This window comes from Marmota flaviventris, chromosome 1, assembly GCF_047511675.1.
Source record: "Marmota flaviventris isolate mMarFla1 chromosome 1, mMarFla1.hap1, whole genome shotgun sequence".
Taxonomy (NCBI): Eukaryota; Metazoa; Chordata; class Mammalia; order Rodentia; family Sciuridae; genus Marmota; species Marmota flaviventris.
In genome coordinates, this window is record NC_092498.1 from 203127318 (window position 1) to 203148827 (window position 21510).

At 57.7% G+C, this 21510-nt stretch overlaps 1 protein-coding gene across 5 annotated transcripts; it reads right to left on the reverse strand.

Annotated features, from left to right (window-relative positions):
- Positions 1 to 1433: 1433 nt before the first annotated feature.
- Als2cl (ALS2 C-terminal like) lies at positions 1434 to 21239 on the reverse strand. Of its 5 annotated transcripts, none has more exons than XM_027932378.2 (27): positions 21052 to 21239; positions 20507 to 20742; positions 17617 to 17745; positions 16582 to 16780; positions 16199 to 16264; positions 15586 to 15751; positions 14962 to 15093; positions 14212 to 14331; positions 12786 to 12844; positions 12588 to 12654; positions 12130 to 12326; positions 10980 to 11045; positions 10501 to 10599; positions 10241 to 10402; positions 9443 to 9554; positions 8585 to 8662; positions 7662 to 7792; positions 6375 to 6548; positions 6172 to 6268; positions 5791 to 5948; positions 5201 to 5266; positions 4713 to 4886; positions 3664 to 3706; positions 2934 to 2995; positions 2677 to 2826; positions 2285 to 2381; positions 1434 to 1923 (listed from the first exon to the last, which is right to left on the reverse strand). In XM_027932378.2, exons 3-27 carry the CDS (start codon positions 17717 to 17719, stop codon positions 1843 to 1845), a joined length of 2859 nt encoding a protein of 952 aa, XP_027788179.1. In that variant the 5' UTR covers positions 17720 to 17745; positions 20507 to 20742; positions 21052 to 21239; the 3' UTR covers positions 1434 to 1842. The 5 variants fall into 5 exon arrangements, with proteins under 5 accessions (XP_027788179.1, XP_027788177.1, XP_027788178.1 ...); XM_027932376.2 differs by having other exon boundaries at positions 20507 to 20755; XM_027932377.2 differs by having other exon boundaries at positions 20507 to 20767.
- Between the last annotated feature and the right edge of the window lie 271 nt (positions 21240 to 21510).

The window sequence follows — 21510 nt, forward strand, 5'->3', positions numbered from 1 at the left end:
ATCTGGCTTCTGTAACGAAGCACTCCCCTTGCCGTCAATCTCCCTACTCTCTAATGCAAAGGCCCCTGCTGCCCTATGGGTTTTGCTGTAAGGATCTGCTATACCCTTGGTGGCCCTTGGAACTTTCCAGGACCCTTTTAATATGGCCTGCAAGGCCATGTCAAGAGGCTTCTGTTCAGTTGGCTGTGGGTGAGGCCAGAGGGAGGATGGGCAGCAGGGTCTTGTTACCTCTGAACACTGCAGCAAGGGCTCACGGATCCCAAAGGAGGCCAGAAGGTTTTTGAGGTCTCTGTGGGAATTTGTGGCTGCCTTTGAGGCATGGGGTCAGGAAGTTCTTACTTGTCAAAGGGCAGGAACAAGCTAGTAAGAGTTGAAGACGACTGAAGTACCGGTTGAGTCACGAGTCCCCAGGGGTAGGTGTCTTCCTGGGGACTTTCTTGGGGACACCACAGGTTCCCAGCAGAACCAGAACTCCAGGCCCTTTGTTCAGGCTGGTGCATTCAGTGGAACCAGCCAGAGAAAGCCTCTCTTGCTCCTCTGGAGGCAGCAGTGAGAGGGCCAGCTGGGTCTCCCCAACCGCTGCCCTGCCCTATCTCTGAGGTTCCTTGGGTTCCCCTGCCCTGGGGCCCTGGGGCTCAGCCTTGCCCTCAGGGGTAAGTGGCTTTCTCGGTGGCTTCCAGCCCTTCCCTCGCAGGCTGAGGTCAGTGGGAGGCACACCTGGAGTCAGGATCAGAGACCAACCCTGGTTATGACCCAGGGCTCAGCATCAGGCCCTGCTCACCCTCTGGCCATGCTTCACCCCTTCTGGCCACTTCAGAGCACCGTCACACTGCCCACTGTCACTCAACTGTTAGGGCAGCAGGAAAGCCTGCAGGTCACCTGGCCCAAGCCCCTTGATGGAAGAGAAACTGAGGCCAGGAAGGGATGAGGCTGCCCCAAGGTCCAGCTCCTGCACTTGGGGGTTCCACATGAGAAACTAAGTAAAACCTAAGCTCCCCATCTCCAGAGAGTCCTGGCTCCAGGTGCTTGTCAGCCAGGGCACAGATTGGGCTCAGGTCCCCCCATTGTTCCTTCCAGACATACCAACAGAGGCCTCAGGCATGTAACTCAGGGGCCACTTGGGGTCTGCCGACAGGACCATCCTTTACCGCCATTTACATCACAGACAAGCAAGGGCAGTTCAGGGACTCCAAGTCCACCCTCTCCACTGCACACTCAGAAGGGCAAGCACCTGCCAGAGCCCACCTAGCAGGCTGGCGAGGAGCTACAGCGTTTCTGCCACCCACCCTGGGAGGCCAGCTAGCCCTGGGAAGAGCTGGGAAAGAGGCAGGTCACCAGAAGAATACTTAGAGGAGTAAAAACCCAATAAACAGCCTTCGAACAGCTCCACAAACTAACGGCTGGCTTCAGGAAGGACTCCAGAATTCAGCGAGTGGCTGGAAGGACCTTTATGGGCCATCTACCCTTCCCCCACATTTGACAGGCAGCAGCGTGAGGCCCAGAGAGGCTCAGCAACTCCGAAGCAAGACTCAGTCTGAAAAGCCAGCAACTCCTCACCCCAGACTAGGAGCTGCTGCTGATTAAGGGGGTCATTGGAGGCTGGCCTAGTGACCAATGGAAACCCATGCGCTCTGGGGCCTCACTTGTCGCCCCTCACCTCACCCTGGGAGGACAGCAGCAGCATCTCTCCTTGAAAAACAAAATGCCCATCTCCTCCAAGAGCTGCCTCCGAGGGCCCGTCCTGCCCTTGGCCCTGGGTGATGGGGAGCAGATGGCGCTGCCTGCTCCTGCGGGGAGTCTGCGTGGCCTTCTCAGTGCTGATGTTGTCCCGGAAAGACGGGGCTACCGGAGCTCCCTGGAGTCCCAGTGGCCAGGCAGGTGCCGCAGCCTCATGTCTTCCTTCTGGATGTGCTCGTAGCAGGACTGGGGAGAGAGAGGAGAGGCTGGGCCCCCAGCCTGCCTGCTCCTAGCCACGTGCACAGGCTCTGGGGCCCAAAGCCCAGGGCACCCACCTCCCAGGTCCAGACTAAGTGGCTCCTACTCAGCCCTCAGTCATATTCTTCAAGGAAAATGGGACCTTTCCTCTCCCACCGGGCTTGGGGATGTGGCCTGGAGGTCTTGGTCCCTTATTAACAAGGACAGAACCTGCGAGGACCCTTTCCACAGAAGTACAACACATGAGCTGCAAATCTGAGCTCATCCCCTTGAGGGGGTCTGGGGCAGGGAAGAGGTCTGTCCCTGTGGCCAGCACTTTTCTACCTCAGCCTATAGTCCTGTCCCTCACCTCCAAGGCTGTGAGCAGGAAGTCATACAGGCCTCCTATGTGGACAGGGTTCATCATGTCCCGGATCAGGTGGATCTCGGCTCCCAGGTGCTGAATTCTGGAGAACACCCACCCCAAGACAGTGAGGGAGAGAAGACGGCGGCATCATGGAGAGGCACTGCACAGCTGAGCAAGGACGGGGCCTTGGCCTAGAGGGCTGGACACCTCAGATGTGGTCCCCACTATCTCTGATGCCCACAGGACCCTCCCCTTTCTGGGCCTCTGTCTCTACCAAGAAGCCTGCATCAGTAACCGTGATGTCCACAGACTTCAGACCATCCGGGCAGGGTGCAAGGGGGCTGCTGCACCTGTACCCCCACCCCAACCATGAACCTGGCTTGGCTGGGACTCACCGGGCCCGTGACACTACGTAGACGAGCAAGGGCAGCAGGTCATCCATGGGCAGCTTGTGCTCCTGGCCGAGCACCCGCGTCACCGTGGTCTCGATTTCCCCATATGTCTTCTCTAGTACCTCCAGCTTCTCCCGAGGGTCCACTGTGGTCCTGCGGCAAGGTGGCTGGCTCCAGGTCAAGATCCCTGGGTTCGGCCCCAGCTGGGGACCCCCAACACTCCCAGGTCCCCTGCCCACCTCCTCAGGGCAGGGACTCACATGATCTTCTGCAGGCACTCGGTGGCAGACAGGAAGCACTTGTCCCTGACCAGAGAGTACCTCTGTGTGGGGAATAGACTAAAATGAGGCTGAAGTCCCTGCTGACATGCCCTCATTCCCAGGGCTCAGGCTGCCCCAAGTCCCTTCCCCATCACTGACTTTAGCATAGCCCCATCCAGAGGGCTGAGTGACCCAGGGTAAGTCACAACTCCATGTGGGCCTCACTTATGCAACTATCAAATGCGGTAACAGCTCCAGGGGGTTGGGAGGATCGAGGTGGGTAGCCGGTAGTCACTAGATGCCCCCCAACCCCAAAGGTCCATGTCAGTGGTTCCCAAACCCAACGGCCTGTTGCAACACAGGTTCCTGGGTGACTCCCTCAGTTTCTGACTCAACAAATGTGGGGTGGTCCAAGAATCTGGTTCCAGATGGTTCTGCTGCTGCTGGTCAGGAACACGCTTTGGGAACAAATGTCTCACGTGCCTTCACCCTACACCCACCCTGTGAGATGGGCCTGGAAGTGGCTCCCTTTACATGGGAGCAAATTGAGACTCAGGGTTCAAGCATCTGGCTGAGGGTCACACAGTAGAAAAGGGGCAGAGCCTGTGTTGGAGCCTGGTCATCGCGGGAGGTGGAATGAGGCAGGAAGCCTGGCATGTCCTCTCTCATCTTTCTCCACCTCCCACAGCCCACAGCCATCCTGAGGCAGGCGATGGGCCCACCCTCTCACCTGATTGGTCGTCAGCTTGAGGTCCTTGAGGGGCCACAGGTGCCTGAAATTGCAAAAAAAAAAAAGGCGTGACAGGAGGCTTTGCCAGGATGAGGGGCAGGGGCTGAGCTCAGGGGGCAAGGCTGCTGTCACCCAGGAAGGCTGAGGATAGCCTGGGAGAAGGGAACCGGTCCCCAAGAGCAGGCTGAAACAGGGGGATGGGCAAAGCTAGCCTCAGCAAAAATGAGGCCCTAAGCAATTCAGTGAGACCCTGTCTCTAAATAAAAAATACAAAAGTGGGCCGGGGATGAGGCTCATGGTAGAGTGCCCCTGAGTTCAATCCCCTGTACCAAAAAAAAAAAAAAAATGTCCCTAGGCACATGTGTGGAACTCAAGGCCAGGGGAGGACAGCAGGATTCCTGGAGGCAGAAGCCCTTGCTGTGTGACAAAGGAGACCATGTGTAGGAGGAGGGACCGTGGCCAAGCACCCCAGTGGGGACTACGGGTTAATTATTCATGGTGTCAATGTTTTAGAGAGGTGCTAAGGAAAAAGGACAAGGATAGGGTAGAAGGGAGGTCCCCAGGTATGGCAAATACCTGTCTGACCTGCTACCAGGGACTTCCCCTCCCCTACTCTCCAAGTGTCCAGAGCACTCAACCTTGCCCAGCCTTCATGGTGGCTATTGATGCGGGCCTGGTCATTGATACCTGCTTTTCATGGTGGGCTCAAGACCCAAGCTAAGCCAGTGAGGGACTCCAAGTGCTCTGCTGGAGCTGTTGGGAAGGAAATGCCTATGTGGACAGTGAGGAGACTGAGCTGGGAGGGTATAACCCTCAAGAGGCTACTGCCATGTTTGTCACCACGAAGGAGAGTCAGAGAAAAAACAGAGAAAGAAAAGGGGGCTTCTCTTTGAGCACCTAGATCCAGCCACACCTGAATGCATAACCTTAGAACTCTGTAGTATGTGAGCCAATTAACCTAGCCCTGCTTTTGGTTGAGGACCGTGTGAGTCGAGTATGTATGGTCTGTTTCACTAGAGCACTGGCTAAGGTGGCATAGGGAGGCTTACTTCTGCACATCGAGGAACTCCAGCAGCTTGGTGTCGGGAAACAGGCTCAGGTGGGTTATGCCCTGGCTGTAGAGACCGTCCTCCCTCTCGTGAAGAAGTAAGTAGAGCGTGAAGAGCTCTGAGTAGAAGCTGGGCAGCACGAGCGGCAGCATCAATCCATGCACCTGGAGGTCCCTGGGAGAAACCAGAACAGGTTGGGTCAGTGGGAGGTTGAGGCCTGGCAGGTGGGAATATCAGTGCTTGAGCTCCTCACCCCACCATGCTGCCCCTGCCTCTAGCCTCGCCATTCCCTAGAAAATCTCCCCAAGATTTTCTCAGTCGACTCATTTGAATCTGTGAGATCCTCCTTCCCTCACTTCTTTTCCCACATTCCACTGTGATTCACAAAGAATCACTACACAATGCTTGCTTGGTCAATAGCATGGATGCCCAACATTTCCCCCTATCCCCCGAGGGAGGCCCCAGGAGCAGTGGCCAGGGCTGGTCACCTTGTCTCTTCGTCTTCGTCCTCTAGGGCCTGGCCCTTGCGCTGTAAGGCAACCTGCAGCAGACCCCTGCAAACCAACGAGAGGGCACGGCATGGCTGCCACCGCCACAGAACCGAAGCTCCACCCCCTCAGCCACCAAGGTGAAAGCAGGTGGCTCTATATCCCAGAACCAGGGACACTGAGCCTGCAGTGTCACCCTCTCAAAGCCCGGCAGTCATCAGGCTGCAATTAGAGGATGTCGCCAGAGTCCTGCGCCCCAGTAACAGAGGAACTGCAGCATCCAAGGCCTCTTTGCGAAATGTTTGATGGGGCCGCAGCTTAGCCTGCGACCAGAGATGGTGCCGAGTTTCCGGATCTGGCTGGGCCTGCAGTGGGGTTGGAGCTACCCAGGGCCACGTGGGGCTTGGACTCTAGCTGAGGGTTGCAGTGGGACCCTTGTCATCTCTAATCCCTTGGCTCTTCGCTGGATCAGACCTGAGGTAAAGGCACCATTGCTATCAGGGTATCAGGAAGAGCTACTGCAGGGACGAGCAGGCCCGGGGCTACAGGGGAGGCAGTGGCTGGCCCCGTGTGCCACGGAGCTCACCTACCTGTAGGCAGCCCAGAGTTCCCGGGCATGCTGCTTCACCTCCTCCTGGGCCAGAAACTGCAGGTGTTTGTTGGCCCCAACACCCGCGTAGGTGGCCTGGAAGGTCAGCATCAGGGTCCGGAGCAGCTTTCCCAGGGGGTGCAGCGAATTGCTCAGAGCCTAGGCCAGTGCAGAGATAGCGGGCACTCAACACCCTGAGCAGCAGTGCCACAGGCCCAGCTGCTCCCATTTCACAGACAGAAAGCTGTGGCCCTCTGAGGACAAAGGGCCCACAGGCCTGTCCCCTCTGGTCGGTACCCTGCCATGAGAAATGGAAACCTTCCCCAGCAGGACCCAGTGAGAGCAAGGCCTCCCCGTGGGCCGCCCATCCCAGGGCCCTCACCTTCCTGAGGTACTGCTGCAGGGCCTTGGGCTCCCGGTGCTGCAGTAACTCCTCTAGGATGTCTTCCACATTGCCCGCACTGTCCTTGGGGTGGCTCCTGGGCAGCACCATGCACAGCGTCCCTCACCCACACCCAGCCCCCAGGGAGCCTTCCCCGGCCCTCTGCCCCATGGGCACGCGCACGCGGGCACCGCGGGCCTCACCTCTCACAGCACAGGTACTCCTGGGACTTGCGCAGCTCCCTCGGGCTCTGCATATGGAAGCCCAGCAGGGCCTCCTGCAGGTCTCCAGGGCAGTCGGCAAGCACAAAGTGCCAGAAGGGGCTGTAGACTCCCTGCCAGCGGCTCTCCACGGGGAAGGCTCCCAGACCCAGCTGCCTGTGATGTGGCGAGACAGGGGAGAGGTGGAGCTGAAGTGGGCAGGACCCTGTCCAGGCCCTGAGAGGGGCAGTGCCAACCTCTGGTGCTGCTCCGAGAGACAGACAGACAGACAGACAGAAGGACAAGAGAATGGACTCTGCCATGGAGAAGTGACAGGATTCAGAATCCCGGGAGGATGGAGACCAGGATTAAGGCCAAGCTCAGAAAGGGGGTGTTGACCCAGGATAGACCAGTGCTCAAAGCCCAGGATTCCCCTGCCATGACCCCTGCTCTGTCTTCCTCTGCAGCCTGTTCCTTCCTGCAGTTGATCCTGCTTTGGCCAACAGTCTGAGGCCTGGCTGTGTGTGCATCTAATGGACTGTGACTAACGGAGTCCTGTCCTCTGGTATTACACAGATTATCCCCTGCCTGTACCCCACCAGCTGGGGCATGCCCCTAGGGGTTGCTGTCTACCCCAGCTCCTGCTGTCAGAGAGGCAGCATGCAGGGATGGTGAGTCCACGAGTCAGCTGTACCCCTCTCTACATCTCACTGCTGCTTGGGACCACGGCTCATTAAAACCTCCATCCACACCGATTCTCGCACATGCCCAAGTGTTTCTCAGCAGACTTGGCAATTCAGTTTTCTAAGGAAGAACTCTGTCTGTATAGGGGAAAAAAAAAGTCTCTTCCCCTCCAAAAATATCGCTTGACAGTGACAATTAATCCATGTAGCAAATCTCCTTCTTCACCTTGGCTGCGGGGGAACTCTGAGCCAGGCTAGAGCTCAACTAACTGTTGTAGTACCTATCTGTCTATCCCTGTCTTTTAAGAGCAACTCATCATTTTTCCTTTCTTTCTTTTTTATTGAGTTTGGTTTGTAAACTGTACTCTTTTTAGAAAAAAAGATCAGGATCAAAGCGAATTCTACAATTAACATTTTTCTCCTGTTTTATGGTGTATGGAGTTATCTCCACACAGCTCTTGATTCCAAGAGTTTCTGACTGGAGGGTTGTTTGCCTTCGGCTCTCTGGAGGATTAAGCTCATCTACTGAGACCTGAACCTTGGGGGTGAAAACAGACACATATAGACAGGCCCTAGTGGGCCGGGGCCAGGCGGGCCAGGCTCTTACCTCTTGCAGATATTGCTTGGGTCTGGTGGGAGGGCAGCCGTGTCCAGCACTCCCTGTGTATACAGTCCTTTCCCTGACCCGCTGCTAAATGAGCCCTCCAGGGTGAAGCCGTTGGGGAAGGTCACCTTGCCCTGGGAGCCAGGAGAGGGAGGCAGGGATGTCTGTATGCCCAGCTTCTACCCCATGATGACAGGCCTCACGCCTGTCCATCTGGGTCAGACAGGCTGCAGACTGAGGGGGCCTTCCCAGCACCCATTCAATCTGCTCCTTCCCTGAGGGCTTGAATGCTCTCAGGAGCCCCTACCAACAGCTGCATCCCCCTCTCAAAGCAGGAAGGGGTGAAAGGCGGAGAAGGGACTCACAGAGGAGAATAGGGAGGACCGGCACTGAGGGTCTGGGGAGGGCCAACTCCTGGCTGCATGGGGCTGTCCCACAGAGCACCCCGATGTCCACCCATTATACACCCAGGGGTGCCCTCCTGTCCTTGTCCTAAAGGGCCTACACTTCCACGGCCCCAGCAGGGCACCGCTGCCTTCTGCTGAGGCAGCCTGGGCAGGAACATACAAAGGACAGTGTCTCCAGGGTGTGCAGCCCAGGGCACTGGTGATGGTAGAAGCCAGGTGTTCTGAACTAGGGGTCATTGAGGGGACACAGGCAGAGACCACCAGCATCCTCTGGACATGAGGCAAGTTCTCCAGTCCCCTCTTAGGTTGCTCCAGAATCAAATTGTGACTCCATGGCAGGGTCACTGCACCCCACCCCCACCCCTACTCCCACCCCCCGCCCCCGTGGAGGCAAAGGAAGGGCCCTCCATTCCTGCTCCACCCTTTGCCTGAACTCTCAGCTCTGGGCTCTAGGACAGAGGTAGGAGATGCCACTCAGGGCCTTGGCAGGGTGTGGAGCAAGGTCCCAGGGGCCCTCACCTTGCCCACGAGCGTCAGGTCCCTGGTGAAGGTGCCCTCATACAGGGAGTCGTCTTCAGAGAGGAGGATGCCTGGGCCCTTGGAAGGAGGGCATGGGGAACAGGGAGGGTGAGTAAGATGGGTGGGGACACGGGGAGGGGGAGGGGGAGGGATGGTAAAGATGGACATTGACACCAGGAGAGAGGGGCTCTAAGCCCTGTCACCCTCTCCCAGGACTGTGCCTAAGTGGGATACTGACCCTTGGCCGGTTGTGCACCAGCCCCATGGACTTCATCCTGGGGTTCCCCTTAACAGACCTGGCTGCTCACCCCCTCTGCAGGAAGCCCCTGGGAGCTCAGGAAGAGCAGCACGTCCCTGCTTCCCTGCCACAGCAGCGGTCAGGAAGCTCAGAGCCAAACAGGACAGTCTGTGTTCAACTTGGTTGTAAATCTATTTTTTGTACCTATTCTTGCCTTTTCTTCTTTTTATCTGCAGGCTTTCCTTAACACATTTCAGAACAAAGTGGAACATAAACAAAGAAGTCACAATAACAAGGACAGCCATAGGCCACAGCCTACCACACACCAAACACCTGTCGAGTTCAGGCAAGGCAGAGGGGAAAGCTGAGAGACCAAGCTCTAGGGACTTGGGTTCGAGCCTCAGCTCTGCTGCTCAGTAGGATGTGACATGGGCAGGTCCTCTGACTGCTCTAGCCTCATTCCTATGCTAGGATAATGACATCAACATGCAGGGTTCCCTTGAGGATCCTACAAAGCAGCGGGGCAGGTAGCCTGGAGCTAGGAGTCCAGTGAGGAGCCTGCAGATGTAGGTTACTGAGGCTACCAGGAGCTCGGGACACAAGCAGGTCACCCCACTCACCACCATCTTGTCTGCTTGGAAGGTGCCCTGGTAGCAGACACCCGCCTGAGTGACCACAACCCCTGGGCCATGGCGCTGGTCAGCCCGCCACATGCCAATGTAGCGCTCACCCCTGGGGGAAGAGAGGGTATGGCCAAAGTTGGATCAGAATCTTACTGAGTACCTCTGTGTGCTGGGCCAGCAGAGGGCGGGGTGGGGGGACAGTTTAGGAGCAGTGACATATCGGAATCTACTCAACTCCGACTTAGGGGCAGGCGAGGTCAGAACCCCCAAGAGGAACAGAGGGTGAAGGGGGGGAGGAAGCCTGCCTGGGGAGGGCATCCTAGGGGACTTCTTGGTGGAGGTGGCAGGAAGGAAGATGGAGTGGGGGTGCAGCCTATGTGCAGACAAAATCAGGGAGGGAGGAGCGCACAAAAGATCTGTGGGGACGGTCAGTGGTCCCGAGAGGCTGGGGGTGCATGGGAGGCCTAGCAGGGGTCAGATCAGAAGGTTAGGTGTGGTCTCAAGGCCAGGCCAAGGACCTGCAGCTCTGTCCCACCCAGAGAGCCTGGAAGACTTTCAGTTCCTCAATGGGACCAGGTTAGAGGTTCCTCTCTAACAGAGAGGACGCCAGAACTGGCGGGCCCTGCAGTCGGGATGGTCAGTCTCCCTCGGCCTGAGCCTCAGCAGCAGCCAAGGGAATGTGGCAGAGGTGGCGGATGCCGAAGGAACGCGGGGAGCACACAGGGAGCCTGAGACCATTTGGCCTGTGAGGATCCTCTCTGCCCCTCACCCTGGGTGGTGGCTGTGAGCACTCACCTGTCACTGTCCTCCTGGACACCATAGCCACTCCTCTGGCCTTTCTCCCAGTGGCCTGTGTACTTGAAGGGCTGGGGCGCCTGTGGTGCACTGTCGAGCACCCCAAATCCATGCCGCAGGCCCTCCTGGAAGTAGCCCTTGTACACCTCGTCAGTGCCGTACCTGGAGAGCAGCACCAACAGCTGGCCCTGCCTCACAGATGGGCCCAGGACTCGCCCTCCCACAAGCCCACCCTACCCCCACCAGCCGGGGCCACTTACTCACAGATGCCGTAGCCACACATGCTGCCCTCCTGCCAGTGGCACTTGTAGCAGTCAAACTTGTCCTCAGCGGCCTGGGGCACCAGGTGGATGCCAAAGCTGAGGGTGTGGGGGGAGGGGAGTCAGCCCCAAGGGCCACCTCCGGGCACAGCCACACCATGCCACTCAGGGGGTCCCTGTCCCCAAGGAACCGCCTCAGATAACAGGGAGAACAGCCCCCCTCTTCTTCCAAGGCATCAGGACACCTCTCTCTCTGTCATGCCACCATGAAGCCTGGGAAGCCTGGCCCTGAATCACTCCTCTGCGAGCCCCTGCTGAGACGCCCCTGTCAGGAGCCTTGGTACCAAGGCTTCCCCTTGGTACAATGACAGGACCTGGGCCATATGGTCCCTACACTCCTGTTGGAGGTTTGGGCACAGAGACTGAAGCCCCTTCCCTACGCATACACACACTGCAGCCTCAGTCTCCATCAGCCTTACCCCTGCTCCAGGCCCTTGAAGAAATCCCCCACGTGATTCCGTCCATCCGGCCACTTCAGGGTTCCCCTGGAACACAGTGGAGGTCCATGACATGGGGCCCACCAGATCCATCCTCAACAGCCTCAGCCAGAGACTCTGTAAGAGGCCGACCCTCCCCACAGCCCCTGGATCTCCCTTCGCCTAGACTCCACCTCCTCCCAGCACTATTGTCTCTGCTTTAAGACACCCCCCATGCCCTCCACCTTGTGGAGGTAGCTGGAAGGAAGATGGAGCGGGGGTACAGCCTAAGTGCAGACAAAACCAGAGAGGGAGGATCAGTGGGGATGGTCAGTAGTCCCCAATCCCCACCCCCACCGCCCAGAACACCCCTTCCGCTCTCTCCACTCCTGTTCAACGGCACCAGCAGCCTCATGGGCACCTCCCACGACACTCCTGGAAACATCTAGCTCCCTCTGCCCTGACCAACAGGAAGCTCTGAGCTAAACTTCAACTTCAAGCTAAACATTATTAGTCAGTGGGGCGTTGGCCCCCCTCCTCCCTTCTTTGGATAGAGTACTGATTGTGTTTTTGTATTTTTTGGTAGGGAGTCTCTTTGTTCATAAGCCCCTCAGCTCTTTCAGGAAGGAGGTAGTGTATTAGAAACTATGGCTATGCTTGAGAGAATAATTTTATGAGTCTTTTCTCCTCTCTGGGTCCCTTCTTCAACCCCAGATGGAAAGTCTCCCCAGCTGTGGCAAAGCCAGGGACCATAGGGCTCAGTTTCTGCACCTATAAAATGAGTGAGAACTCTTGCCCAGAGGGTCCTCAAAAGGACCTGTGGAGCAAGACGGTGGTCAGGCCTCTTGGTCACCACCAGACAGAGCTGTGTAGACAGGAGAATTATTCGCCCACCCTCCTAAGAAGCAGTGGCAACTGCAGCCCCTGCAGGCCAGGCCCCTGGCGGCAGGCCCTTGCTCTCCAATGTCACCATTGAGATTTTATTTGGCACAGACTTACTGCAGGCCAGGACCTACTCAAGAGGACTTAAGAGAAACTCTGAGGGGCAAAGAGAACAGACTCATGGACACACAGCCCGGAGGCTGCGAGGTCCACCAGGGTCCCGTTGGCCCTCAGGCCCCTGCCAGGTCCAGCCCAGAGTGCGGTCACTCACTTGCCGTGGGGCCTGCCCCAGCGCCACTCGCCCTCGTAGGTCGCCTGGCAGAGCCGGCCCTCAGCACGGAAGGTGTAGGCTCCGCAGCGGCAGACAGGAGGCTCTGATGGCTCTAGGCCCGCCCCCAGCACCGGGAAGTCTTTCTTCCCACGTAGGGCCTGGCACACGGCCTGGGTCACCTTCCACTGCCAGACCACCTGGTGGGGACAGGGAAGCAAGGACAGGCCACTGCTGCGGGTGTTCCCTTAAAGACAGCTTCTGGGGCAGCTCCAGGCTGCACCCCCCACCTCCACCTGCTGCTCCTCGCTGTCGCCTGCAGCCCTCCCAGACCAAGATCCCTGTCTGCTCCCTCAGGGGTGCCCAGGAGATTGGAAGAGACAAGGGTAGGGATCACCTTGGGCCCCTGTTCTAAGGGTCCTCCCTTTCCCAGCCCCCAGGTCACAGCTCTCCCCACTCACCTGGCTCTGGGGGTCCCTGGCACAAAAGGAAAACTCTTCTTCTGGTGTGAGGAGGTGGAACGTGTACCTAGACAGAGAGAGGTGATGAATAGGCCCCAGTTCCGTCCAGGAGGACATGGGGGAGGTCCTAAGGTGTGGACATATGTCAGGGAGTGGAGGGAAGGAAGATCAGGGGTGTCAGCAGAGGGGAGTGCGCACCTGTCCTGCCCAGGATCCACCCACAGCAGCTTCAGATCAAAGGTATGGACGTTGTGGCCCTGGAAGAAGATGGACAGGTGCTCACCTGCCCTCTGCTCAGGTTGCCCTATGCATGAATACCTGGGTGGCTCCAGGCTGCTTGGTGCAGCATGCCCAGCACTGAATCTCTCTCTGTGCAGTCTGTTCCTCTTCTCAGGGTAGCTCCTCCATTTATTTTCCTGCCTCAGGGCCTGGCCAGATACCCAGGACCAGCCTCCCTCTCCCCTGTGGCTATCAGAGTGGTCTGTAAATACAGCCTGGACCTTGTCAGCCCCTGCTGGAAGGGTCTCTGAGTTCTCCTGCCTGGGAGTTGGAGACCCACGGCTGAGCCTAACGTGGAAGTTCCCAGAGACCACTCCAGGTTCTTGTGGCCCTAGCCCTAGCCCTCACCCTCTTCAAACCCAGCATCATACCACACCACCAACACATGGCCCTTAGTTGGCCCCAAACTCTCCTCACTCTTGAACTTTGCTCATGCTGTTCCTTCTACCCTGAAGGCCTTCTTGCTCTGAATTAGACAGAAAGTCCCTTCCTTTGGGAAGAGTCTGACCTGTGACCTCCCAGTTGGTCTAGGAAGGCCACTCACGGCTCCATGGCCAGAAAGAGGAGGAGCAGGAGTCCAGGGATGAGGGCTAAAAGGAGTTTGCAGACACATGCCAAGGAAAAGAGAAGGTCCAGCAGCAACAATGAATGACATATGCAAAGGCTCAGGGGAGGAAAGGGCTGGCTCAGTTAGGGGCAACATCTCTGGCACACAGAAGTCAGGGGCAACGCATACACAAACTAAGTCCGAAACCAGGCTTCAGGAGACAGAGCTGGGGTTGGGCAAGTAGCATCCCTCCCAGGCCTCGGCTTCCCTGTCTGCAAGGGGAGCTCCATGCTGACATTCTGAGGACAAAGGGGACAGTGCCATGGATATCACAAAGGCAATATGAGTTGGGTCAAGGTTACTGCCATGTAACAATTACCAAAACCCAGGTCTAGCTCCCTCCTGACTTTTGCAATGTCGAGAGCCCCAGAGCTGCTTCTGCGGGGTTCTTCCCTGGGAGCCTCCTCACCCAGTCTTTCCCCTGGGGATCTTCTCTTGAGTATGAAGGGAACTAAGTAGACACTTACTCTCAACAATGCCCACTTTCCCTACGGGGAAGCCAAAGTGAAAGCTTCAACCAAGGCATCAGGGGGGCGGCTGAAGCCGGACGCACCTTGGCAGCGTTCCTGTGAGCCCCTCCATCAGCGATGGCTCTGGCCAAGCGCCCCTCCTCAGCCCTTGGCCTTTCTGTCTCTCCCCCCTTCCCAAGTCCATGCCCTCAGTCTCAGCTGCTTGTCCCTTTCCCACTCCTTTTTCAACCAGACTCCAGCACCCCACTGGGGTCAGCCCCACCCCAACCTGCAACAGGACGAGGGCATCATCGAAGAGCAGCACACGCTCAGCCCGCAGAGGGGTGACCACCACAGGGACGTCCTGGCTGTCTTGCAGGAGTCGGTGGGTAGGGGTGCAGAGCACATCCTGGAGAGGCGAGGAAGGAGGAGCAAGGATGAAGCACCCCTGCCCTGCTGCTGCTGCCCAGACTCCTTCCAGAGGCCTCCCGTAGTGGACTGGAGTGACCCTGGGTTCAGTGACCAGTGCTGGAGCTCTGCGATCGTGGTCATTCCTGGGCTCTCCCAGCAGCGCAGCAGGGCCTCTCTCCTGAAGCTTCACTGTGTCCTCTCCCACACCCCACCCCTGGGCCACGGGTCACTCTACCCTCAAGCCCTGACTCCCTGCAGTAGCTCTTGTCCCCTATTATAATGCTCTATACTGGGCCCCCGTCTGCCACTCCCTCAGGGCACAGGGTCTCTCCTTCTAGCAGAGGCAGCCCATGACATAGTGGCAGGGGCACAGAGGTGTGATTGGTGACACACTGGAGAGAGTCCATTCTGCTGACCACCTTTCCCCAGAGCCAGGCAGGGCCAGCCCAGGAGCTGCTTAGCAGATGGATGAAGATGGTTTATAGCACTTTGTTCCCCCACCAACCCAGCTTCTAGATTGGGAAATAGGCAAGGAGCATGCAGCAAGCAGCTCAAGCCACCCAGCGGCCCTGTCCCTATGTCCAATGCAGAAACCCCTTCGCTGCCACCCCTCAGGCCCCAAACTCACCCTCAGCTGGCTACTCAGGGTGTGCCAGAGAGCCTGTGTGGCCACAGCCTGGTCCAATGCCTGACCCATGAAAGATTGCAGGTTCCCGAAGACGGTGACTGCATGCATCACCAGCTCCTGGGCAGGGTGACGCTGCAGTGGGACAGAGCAGACAATGAGGGTATAGGAGGCTTGTTGGAACTGTCCTCCACCTGTGATGGTCATACTGGCCCCGTCCTGACCGAGGCTGGTCAGAGACCTGAACCCAGGCCAAGGACTGTCCTTTTCTCTCTGACAATTCAGTTTTCTACTGGGGAGAGGGTATGAAGGTGCTTCCAGAGGAGTCAGGACCAGAGTGGCCCTAGGGCCATGTGTCCTCATACCAGCCCACAATTCTCTCTGGTTCCCCCAGGGCAGGGTCACATGCCTCAGACACCCCAGGGCTGGCTTGTGACCCATTAAAAATCCCTACAGCAGAGCCATGTCCTCAAACCCCTTCCCCAGGGCAGGGCTAAGTTCCCTCCAAACCCTAGGCTTGCCTGGGTCTTTCTTAAACTCAGGTCCCTGAGTGTCATCGGGGTCCCCTGAGCCTGGGCCCTGCTTCTCCCCTCCCTCAGCTTCCCCACAGTATCCCCTGATACCCACCTCCCCGATGGTGTCCCTGAGGCTCAGCAGGAAGAGCACGTACTGCTGCACGTGCTGGGTAAGGGGCTGGCGGAGGGCCTGGGCCAGTGTGGTGCCCAAGGAGCCCTCACAGCCCATGCCTGTCAGGATCTGCCGTAGTACCTTCTGTCGTCCACGCCAGTACACACTGTGTGCAGAGAGAGTCACACACCACCTTCACCCAACCCTCCATTCCCACACCCACCTCCATCACCTCCCTGCCAGGACTACTCCCCCAGACACCAGGGCCAGCCCCAGACTCCAAACCTCTACTCTATCAGACCAACACGGTGCCTGAGGTGCCTCTCCTGGGTTTAGTAGTAGCAGCTCAGCTTGGGAAGGGATCCCGATTACAATCATCCACTCTGAGTAGGAACACCCTCCTTTCCTGCCCCAGAGCTACCCTCAAAAGTGGGTGTCTGGATTCTGCTCCTGGCCTCACCAGCCCCCTCTCTCTCTCTCCCATTGTACATTGGGTACGTTTGTCAGAGCAGGAGTCCTTCAGGATGAGGGGTGGGCTGTGCTACCTGCTGCTATGGCAATGGGGACACCCCACCCACCCCAGGGTCCTCTGCAGTAGCAGCCCTGTGCTCACCTCTTGCTCTTTGCCACCTTGTGGAAGGCCTGTACCACCAAACAGCTCGTGTAGGACTCGATGTACCTGCAGACAGCACAGGGGCACACCCTGAAAGCTCAGCCCCCACCTCCAAACCCAAGCCACCACCCTGTGGGGTCCACAAATGCCACCCTTGGAGTAGCTATGCCTTTAGGGTCTGGCTCTGGGCACGGGTGACCTCCAGTCCTCACCCACAAGACAGCTGACTCACAGTTTTGTTCCCAGTGAGGCCCCAGGGCTCATTTCTCGAGTGTCCAAGCCTGTCACCATCAGGCAAACATCCAAGCCCAGGTGAGCCCCACCCCAGGTGAGCCTTAATGCCAGGGGGTACTCTGACACCAAGGCCGTCTTGGTGGTCTTACTCCATGTGGACCTGCATGACGAGGTCAGCACTGCGCAGCAGCAGCAGGGACTCCAAGCCAAAGGAGCGCGGGTGGCGCTGCCTCTCCCACAGGGAGTACAGACTCTCCTCAGTCACCTCCCCCAGTTGCTGGGAGCTCTTGTGCAGCTGTTGAAGGAGCCGCAGGCATTCTCTGTCCTGGGGATCTGAAGACTCTGGGTCTGGGGAGGGAGCACAGTCACTCTGTGAGCAGTGGACAGAGCCCTGTGCTGTAGAAGAGTCCTGCATGTCTGGGGTCCTGGGACAGGATTAGTGCCCTCTAGAGCTCATCAGGGGAAGGGCAGGCTGGAGCAGCCCAGAGCACCCTCAAGGAGTGGATGTGTCTATCTCCTCACTAATCAAGATAACCCTGAGAATCCAGGAAACTGAATATGCTAATTCTCCCTGAGTCTCTGAATTCCCCAGGACTTCTCACATCCATAATGTGGAGTCTATAGGGTCAGCAGTCACTCCTGGGCCATTTCACAAAGAGAGCCCCAAGAGGAAGGTACCTGCCCAAGGTCACTTAGCAAGTAAGACTCAAGATGGAAGTAAAACCCAGGCATCTGGGAGCTGGGGCTGGGGCTCAGTGGTAGTGCACTTTCCTGGCATGTGTGAGGCACTGAGTTCAATTCTCAGCACCACATATAAATAAATAAAGGTCCATAAACAACAACAAATAGGCATCTGCCTTCTCATCAGGGCAGGCACCCTTGGGTGGGAACAAGATGAAAACCGGGGCAGAGGGTCATCTCCAGGCCTATGCCCTGGGAGAAAAGGAATTTGATCTCTATGCACAGAAAGATGTCGGCTTCAACCCAGGGTCATGGTCTGGCCTCTTAGGACTCCTGTAGGAATTAGGAGCAAGGACTCCAGTTCTTTCAAAAGATACCAAGAGTCACTACTCCATTTCATACTGAGAAAACTACGGTTGGTTCAGAGGGTGCAACAAGGTTGACCTCTTGTCCCTGGGGCCATCCTATGTCCCTTGCCCTTCCCACAGAGTGCCTAGACTCACCGGTGGAGAGCAGAGGCTGGAGAATAAGGTTGTTGATGCGGGCAAGAGTGGCTGAGAAGACCTCCTCCAGCCGCAGCAGGGCCGCCTCCTCAGGGCCGCACATGACCAGGGTGCTGGTTTCAGGGTCTCCTAGGTAGAGCACAGATAAGAGCCAGACAGGATTAGCAGGACTGCCAGGAGCACAGGTCATCTCAAGGGCTTTCTGAACTGGCCACTGATGTCTGCCCTATTCTCGGACTGGGCAAGCTTAGGGGGATGGAAGGAGTGGGAGAGAGGGCTCAGCTGCCCAAGGAAGCATCCCTTTCTACCCAAAAGGGCACGTCCTCTTCAAGCTCATTTCCCTGCTCAGACACCAGCCATGGATCCCAAGTGCCCAGGGTACTATGTAGTGGTGCTCTGACCTAGCCACCTTTCTACTGAGGGATGCTGCCATCTCTAAAAACAGGGACATGTTGTCAAAGGCCATGGCTCTGGGCTCCCTGTCACCCAACAGTGTTGCATAAGCCAGGAAAGGTCTGATAGAACAGGGGAGCCATGGCAGATGGGTAAGAAATGAAGAAGATAGAACACAACACATAGATTGAAGAACATGAGAGTGCAATCCAGCTTCTGAAGGTGGCCCATCAAGCAGCACCCTAACTGACCAACAGAGGAACCTCACTTTACCTCTGTAAACTGCAGAGAGCCACAGAGAACTCAGAACAATGTAGTGGTAGGACCAAAGTCACACTTTGGGAGATGAACTTGGTGATAGTTGCAGAGATGGTGCTCAGCAATGAGAAAGGTCAGCATGGAGAAGAGCCCAGACCCTCTTTGCCCCCCCCCCAAACAGGTTGAGCCTCCTGGGTAGGTCCCACTCAAGAGGTGGGAGCTGCTGGAGTAGACAAATAGGTAGGCTTCAGCCTTAAGGCTCCCTGCATGGAGGGAGGGCCTCCAAGCAAGCAGGGGTCACCTGTGAATGCAGTGTCTTGGCTGGAGGGAGAGGCAGTGGGAGGTCCTGGCCTTAACCAATCCCCACAGCCACACTGTGGCCTCTAAGCCTTCCCCCACCAAACATTGATGCCCTCACCCAGCAAAGAAGTTCATCTGCCCAAACAACCTGGTCCAGTACCTCAGGGTAGAAAGGGAGAGGGCCTTTTGGCCCAAGGCCTCAGACTGCCTCTCTCCCTGGTCCTGACCCTTTGAGGCTTTGGAATTGGCAGACCTGGGGTAAGAGACATCATCCAAGCAGTCAATGATGGGCAGACCCAAAAGGGCAAATGGGAAGGGGTCTTACCTTCCCCAACCAACCCCAAGGATGCCATGGGGTGTCACAGGCCCTGGTAGAGCCTAGGACTCCGGCAGATTTGGCTCTGGAGCAGAGTTGTGTGGGTGCTTCAGAACTCTGGCCCAGGGCCTGGCCCAGGCATTCCTGCCCCACCTTTCCTGCTGCTGCTGCTTTGGGAGGGTGAGGCTTCGGGAGGGAGAGGCAGGAAGAGGAAGCCAGCTGCAGCCACTTCTGCTGGTCTCTGTGGCAGCCCCAGTCCCAGTGACATAGGGGGCTCCAGGCAGACCAGGAGAGCCCAGTCAGGGATTTCAGGATTGGCAAATGTGTCCTGGGCCCACATGACCCTCATCCATGTTCCCAGAAAAAAAATGGAATGGATAGTCTATCCCCCTGGCCTTGAACTACTCTGATGCAAGACACAGACCTCAGTTGCTCCCCCAGGAGAGGCTTCTCTACCCAGTCCAAACTAGTCACCCCTCAAAATTACAAAGTGTGGAGCAAAGTTTCACTGAGTGTGGGGAGCCTGTCCTCAGCTCCTCACTCCCCAAAGTAGCCAAAAATCACTATAGACTCAAATTGATAGCCACTAACTCTGGACACCCTTCTAGGCCCATGGCCACAAATGGATCTCTAACTCTGGGAAAGCGAGTCATACAGCAGAGGAAAGGGCAGAAGTTAAGCACGGTCATGAGGTGGTGGGTGGAGGAGGGCTGCATTGGGGGCTGGGAGCCTGGTGTGGTGGCTCCTAGGGGAGAGGCCCTACTCTCAGGCCAGGGAGTTTTGAGATTCATCCTGGAAGTTATGATAAGGATGTGAGGGTAAGGGTGAGGCCAGGCATGAATGTGCATGAGTGTGTGCATCCGCAGGGGAGGAGGGGCTAAAACTTAACTTGAGGGGGGTGAAACAGGAGTGTTCCCCTCCCCAGCCCTAGCCCTACCACCCATTCCACACCTTTCTGCTCAAGAGCATGACCTCCTCACCTTCTCCCTCCCTCCAGTTCAAAGGTTCTTCAGCTGCAGGCTATGCAGGATTTATAGATGGGAAAACTGAGGCCCAAGAAAGATGGGAGGGTCCAGAGATACCCTGTAGAGCACTTACAAGGCTCAGACCCAGGCCTCTGATTCCCTACCCCACCAAGCTCACCTAAGCTAAGTGGCTCAGAGAGGCTGGGTGACTCACCCAAGGCACACAGTGAGTTCCTGGCAGGCCCAGCCTGGTGTTTTGTCCCCAGGAGACTTGATGGGGTGGGGTCAGGACAAAACTGGCCAGTCCTGGCATGCACAGGTGAATCAACTACTGCCCCTGTGGCTCGCTGGCTCTCCGCATTCCTGGCCTCTGTCCACACCAACCTGCTTCCAAGCAGGGTCCCTGGGGCTGCCCTGCCTTCTCCCAGGTCTGGCTCCTCAGGCCCCTTAGCCGCACCCTGTCATGGCACTCACTCTGGTATTTCCTGGTCTGGACAGGCAGGCTGTTCTGCCTGCTGTGCAGGCCTTTTCCTGGGTTGGCCTGGAGGCCCCTTAATCAACCAGCAACCCCAGTACTGAAAGCGACTGCCCAAGGGAAGTGCAGGGAACTGTCACACCTGCCACTCACAATCTCCACCCCCTCCTCTCCCAGCAGCACCTGTCCTCCGCCCTCGGTGCTCCAAGCTTCTTGCTCTGGAAGTCTCTTGGCTCTGCAGTCCAGCTCTCCTTCCTCTGCCTGTCCGGGCACACTCAGGTCACTGGAGTTTCACGATTCTGTTCCAGCCGTCGTGCATTTGTCCACACGGTTCCCAGGCGGGCAACACCACCATCTCAGCTTCTCTGTTAGGCCCTTCAGCCCAGGGCCAGCCAGTATCACCTCCTTCTGGCAGCCTCCTGCAAAACAGTCCTGGCCAGGGCCCTGGACACTGTGCTTGTGCTGTGCTCGGCCCCGTGGGGCTGTCCCCGCCCTGTCCCTAATCCGGAGCCGGGTGGCCACGAGGCAGGTATTACATCTCCAGAAACCTCGCTGGGGCGGAAATTGGGGGGATCTTCAGACAAACTTGGATGGACTGCCCGGGTGTGAACGCAGCAGGAGTCAGAGTCGCGCAGGGACCGCGACCTAGCGGCCAGGGGATTCGAGGGCACCCACCCCGACAAGCAGAGGCTCGGAAGCGGACCCCGCCCCCAGACCCGCGCCCTTACCTGGCGGGGCGGGCGCCTCAGGAGAACCGGCGCAGCTCCTCGCAGCCCGCACGCCGCAGCCGGCCCCGCCCCTCCAGGGGAGGGGCTCGGGGTGGGGCTTGCGGGGAGGCGGGGCCGGTGTCCCAACTACCTGCGCCAGGGGTCTCTCGCCTGGTCTTCGGCGACTGCTGGGCTCGGAAGGCGTCAGGCGGCGCCGACGGAGGTGGCGCCCCGCTCTGGCCTTGCGCCCGCCCCTCTCGCACCCCACGTCCCCACCCTGGCCCGCCTCTCCTGGCCTCCTCCAAAGACTCCGAGGACGGCCGGCAGAGTTCCGGAGGCGGTTACGGTTTCCTCGCCCACGGATTCTGGCTCTCTGCAGCCCGGTTTACAGCCCAGTGACACTGTTGACCCGCTCTGAGTCCCCAAGGTCGCCCCAAGCGGAGCACTGGGTGGATTCGTGAAACTTTGAGCCTAGAGAGG